We start from the raw sequence: 5,049 nt of genomic DNA, 5'->3' as shown, positions 1-5,049 counted from the left end.
CTCTGTCTCTGGTGAATCCTCTCACCCTCCACATCTCTGGCCTGTACCCCAGTTCCATATGAATAAATAAATAAATCTTTTTTAAAAAAAAAAAAGTTATTTCCTTAAATCCAAACCTCACTAATTTAAAGATAGCTTTAAAACTTTAGTATGGAATTGAAACGTTTTGCTTGAGTTTAATTAGTTTGACAGACTGTGTTAGAAGCCGTAAGTGCTAAGTATGTACTGTCTCTCTGCACTAAAACTTAGTGGTAGTGTAACTAAAATGAGAAACCGATAAACTGTAAAGCTAAATATGTAAATATGAAGAGTGTTAACTGTAAAGATTGGGATGTATATTCATTGTGGCTGAACTGAAGAAAAATGATCTTTGAGTGTAAGTGAGGGGTGAATCGTGTAATGAAAGCCAGCAGTAATACGGGGTATTAATAGTCTGCTCTGAGCACTTTTCATGTATTGGTTCCTTCATCCGCACACAACATTGAAAGCAGTTGCTACTAAGGATGCTGTTTGTAGAGGAAGGTATTTCCTTCCTGTGTGCATAGGTGCATTTTGCAAATAACCCTGAACCTCCTTGTGCTCTACTTTCAATCTTAAAGGAGAACTTGTTTGACTTGTTTGTAAGCTGTTAGGAGTGATCTTCATCATAATCACCAAATATTTAGGGATTGCTTTCTGTATGGTAACCGACCTCTGAGGCTTGCTAGGATGGTCTTTCAGATACCCGTGTGCATGTTCTAGAAAACTTGGATTATAAAATTGTGGAAAGTACTGACTAATGGACTGCACACTCACACTAGCCTTTGGAGAGACTTTTTCCTTTGATGTTGAAATATTTACTATTCTGTATATTACCAGAAAGGTCATCTGAATTTGAATTTGCTACTCAAAATATGACTTGCATACCAGTAGCATGAACATCACTAGGAATTTGTTTGAAATGCAGAGAGTATCAGGCCCAACCAAGATTTGTTGAATTGTTCAAAACCTGTACCTTGAAAAAATTTCACGTGACTTGCGCACATTACAGTTGGACACGCACTGACTAGAGTAAGTCAGTGCCTGCTGTGTAGGCCCTCGTGGAAGGTAGCAGCTTCCATGCTCTGCGTGCTTGTGCTTTGTTTTTTAGCATTAACCTTATTGTTTGTAAATTTTTTTTATTTTTAATTGTTGAAATACAGATAATTAGGAAAGTCGACAAGCAGACCGCGTTGCTGGATGCAGATGACCCTGTGTCACAGCTGCATAAGTGCGCGTTTTACCTTAAGGACACGGAAAGAATGTACTTGTGCCTTTCTCAAGAAAGAATAATCCAGTTTCAGGTATTTATTTTTTTTAAGTAATTGCTGAACTGTAAACTGGGTACATTTTCATGTTAAGAACCTGAGACTTTTGTTTAAAGTTAAGTATTGCCAAAAAGATGAAACTGTGTTCACGTATGTATCTCAAGTCCAAGGATCCTTACCCCACGGCCCTCAGACATGATGGTCATGCTAACTCAGCAAGGAACTCAGAACTACAAAATGTTCTAGTTCTGGACAACAGAAAGCCCTTCAGGATTATCTAAAGCAAATTTTGGAATGTCCAAGCTCTTTGGTGTGCATGCATGCATATTGTCTCATGTTGGGCCTCCCACGATAGCAGAGACGGTATGCCTTAAAGCCCACACGTAGCTGCCTGTACCCCTAGGCTTTCCTGAGGACACTGAAGGCAGGTGGTTTTACAGGATAGTTACGCTTCCTGTAACCATTAGCATCCTGTTCAGAGGCAGTAGCCACACACTGCCATCTCGGCCAGGTAGCGCCGTGGACTGGTCTAGCATTATTCTGAAAAGTGGTGCTAATTACTTAATTACCTAATATTTGTCACTGGAACATTTTGTATTACAATAAAAAAACTGCCTTATGTGAAGTTTCCACATTAATTAATGTTCTGTGTTTATTTAGGAATTGACAAAGTGCCACGGCTGACAGAATTTTCTGTTAACTGTAGCCTGTGTTACTTGATAAATTTGTCTTATGTGACAGTTTATGTAAACTCAATATTTTTTCCTCCTAAGGCCACTCCATGCCCAAAAGAACCAAATAAAGAGATGATAAACGATGGCGCGTCCTGGACAATCATCAGCACGGACAAGGCCGAGTACACGTTCTACGAGGGGATGGGCCCTGTCCTCGCCCCGGTCACGCCTGTGCCTGTCGTGGAGAGTCTGCAGGTGAGGCCTCACTCCCGTTGGCCTGTAGCTCTTTGCACTGCTGTCAGCCATGCCATGACTTGATTATATTTCATCATAGTTTTGTTCTTTTTCTCTAAATCTTTGGATTTGGGGATTTGTTATATATTCATTGATTAAACGATGAAAGTAGCCAGATCATACTATTACATAAGAAAAATTAGATTCCAATAAATGGATGTTACTTGCGTTCTTTTAGCTCGCTCTGTAACCATGCATGTCACTGAAAAAAGAAACATCGTAGTTAAATTTTTTTCCTCATAAAATGATCCTCCAAGTGAGATGTTAACCTATACATACTTGAATGAAAAATAATAGGTTTTCTCAACAGTTGTTCCGATTTCTATGAATTGCAGTTGAATGGCGGTGGGGACGTAGCGATGCTTGAACTCACAGGACAGAACTTCACTCCAAATTTACGAGTATGGTTCGGAGATGTAGAAGCGGAAACCATGTACAGGTACTTGATTAAACTTGCCGCCTCACCAGAGGGTTTGCTGGGCTGCGCATGTGAGTCTTGCCTGACGCTGATTGTAATGTATTTAAGCGGCCACTTTGCCACCGTAGAATTTGCCTCGATTGTAAGCAATGCCTGTTTCCTCCGCAGATGTGGCGAGAGTATGCTCTGTGTGGTCCCAGACATTTCTGCATTCCGAGAAGGTTGGAGATGGGTCCGGCAGCCAGTGCAGGTTCCAGTAACTTTGGTCCGTAACGATGGAATCATTTATTCCACCAGCCTTACCTTTACCTACACACCAGAACCAGGGCCTCGGCCACATTGCAGTGCGGCGGGCGCAATCCTTCGAGCCAACTCCAGCCAAGTGCCCGCGAACGAATCAAACACAAACAGCGAGGGAAGTTACACAAATGTCAGCACAAATTCAACCAACGTCACATCGTCCACAGCAACAGTGGTGTCCTAACTACCGTTCTTTTGCTAGGACTTAACTGACTTGAGTGCGGCAAAAGGGTGGCAGAAAACAAAGGAAAGAGGAAAATGAACAATCTTTTGTGGTTTCTTGGGAAAACTTTCATACCAGGTGATACTATTCAAAAACCCCGTTACCTGCAAGTGCTGATTGGAAATGCAGAAGCCACAGTAAAGCCAACAACAACAACAACAAAAAACACCAAAATGTACAAACCATCGGAAGTCAGTTTTTTCAGCTGTTGTTTTGGTTGGTTTTTATTTGGTTTTGTTAAAATGGGCAAGAAATAGAGATGTGGCTGGAATAAAAGTTAATCAGACTAGAAGACACAAATCTAACATAGTTTTTATGGACCAAGGAACTTGTATAAGCTTTAGTAAAAGGTACCTGTTCACCATACCTTTTTATATCACAGCATATAGTCCACCTTTGTTACCAGATAGGTTGTTCCCCCGCGCAGTCCCCTTTCCGGGAGCCTTTTTGCTCCAGTACATTCGGGTTCCAAAGCCTGACCATGCTTGTGTAATCTAGGCACCATCTTCCAGGTTTTCTTTTGGTCTGAGGCTGGAACTGTTCTTTTTATTTTATTACTTTTTTTTAAGCTGAAGTCTTACGACTTTTCCCAAGTGAAATTGTTTTGATTTCAGCAAGTCAAATCTTATAGAGGCCTGCATATTTTTTTTAAAGATTATATGAAGTCTGTGCGAAAGCTTTAAAAAATGCCTCTGCCTTGCCTGCAATACATGCAATGTACGTTCACCTAGTCTTTCTTCTCAGACACTGTTGCAAGTTATTTCCATGTTTTCGCTTTTTTTAAAAAATGTATTTATAGTGATAATCCAAGAGGTTTAACATTGATGTGGAATTCAAGTGTGGCCATTTTTGTCATTAATGAGCTAATGGCACAGAACAGTTGAAGTGTTTCCCCTTGCCCACGCATAAGTGTGTCTACACGTTCCAGGATTTGTTCAGTCTGTTGCCCCCTTAACCTTGTACATAACTTGTATTATGTGTAAGTTAAACATTTTATTTTGAACTTGGAATGTTCCGGTGATTTCCTTCAGCAGGGTAATTTTCCTTGTTGGCATACAATGGAAAAAAAAAAATCATGAGATGTATTTGCTACCAGTGGGTAGATGATGCCCTTACACTATAATGAGGAAAATCTTGACAAAAGCTTGTTTTTATTTACTTTCTATGGTAGCTTAGGTCAAAACATCATTGTAACCTTAAACCAGATGCTTCTATTAGATGACCAACTAAAATAGCTGGAAGACAGTACTTTAGAAACAGATAGTTGTGAAATTCTAAAAATGCAAATGTAACTGACCTTCCCATGTTTCCCCCGACCCTTCTTTTCCTGTCTCCTCTCCCCGGTACTGGCCGCCGCCTCAAATGCCTCTACTCAGAAGACATTTCTTTTCTACCCAGTCAAGATTTGGTTGCATTCAGGGCTTTGTTTGGCCTGCAAGCTGAGCTCACATGTCTCACATCACGGCCGCTCCTGTACTTCGGTGACACCTTTGTTTGGTCTCTTAGAAATTGCTGCAGACCGGCCGGGCTACATTTAGTCCAGGAACCACTTGCGTGCTGTTTTAAGACCTAGTCTCGTAATACAATCATCCTGTTAGAGTAAAAACTACCTCTCAATTGTGGTAAGCTTTTACTGCCCCATAACACAGGAGCCACAGACCTGGAACTCCTTGTAGTGTTTTTGTCTTTCCTGTGTCCTGGGCTATTTTGAAGAAATTTCCATGAGTAAACTTTTTCAATGTCATTGTCAGTAGCTTCTGCCTCCCTCCCTACAGCTTTGTCGCCATCACCAGTCCTTTTCGCTCAGACCATGCTATTGTAAATACAGTTCCTAACAGCTCTAAATTGCTTTTC

General features: G+C 40.8%; 1 protein-coding gene across 1 annotated transcript in view; it reads left to right on the top strand.

Moving 5' to 3' along the window:
• RBPJ (recombination signal binding protein for immunoglobulin kappa J region) overlaps positions 1 to 3,337 on the top strand; it is a 74,311-nt gene extending 70,974 nt beyond the window's left edge. The window contains 6 exon segments of the mRNA XM_012724231.1: positions 1,182 to 1,322; positions 2,060 to 2,215; positions 2,590 to 2,693; positions 2,841 to 2,877; positions 2,879 to 2,906; positions 2,909 to 3,337. Coding sequence (XP_012579685.1) covers positions 1,182 to 1,322; positions 2,060 to 2,215; positions 2,590 to 2,693; positions 2,841 to 2,877; positions 2,879 to 2,906; positions 2,909 to 3,156 — 714 coding nt within the window. The 3' untranslated portion in view covers positions 3,157 to 3,337.
• The last annotated feature ends 1,712 nt before the right edge of the window (positions 3,338 to 5,049 follow it).

The sequence above is a fragment of the Condylura cristata genome, unplaced genomic scaffold, assembly GCF_000260355.1.
Source record: "Condylura cristata isolate star-nosed mole 26May11 unplaced genomic scaffold, ConCri1.0 scaffold00012, whole genome shotgun sequence".
Taxonomy (NCBI): Eukaryota; Metazoa; Chordata; class Mammalia; order Eulipotyphla; family Talpidae; genus Condylura; species Condylura cristata.
This window is presented reverse-complemented; position numbering and strand designations above follow the sequence as displayed.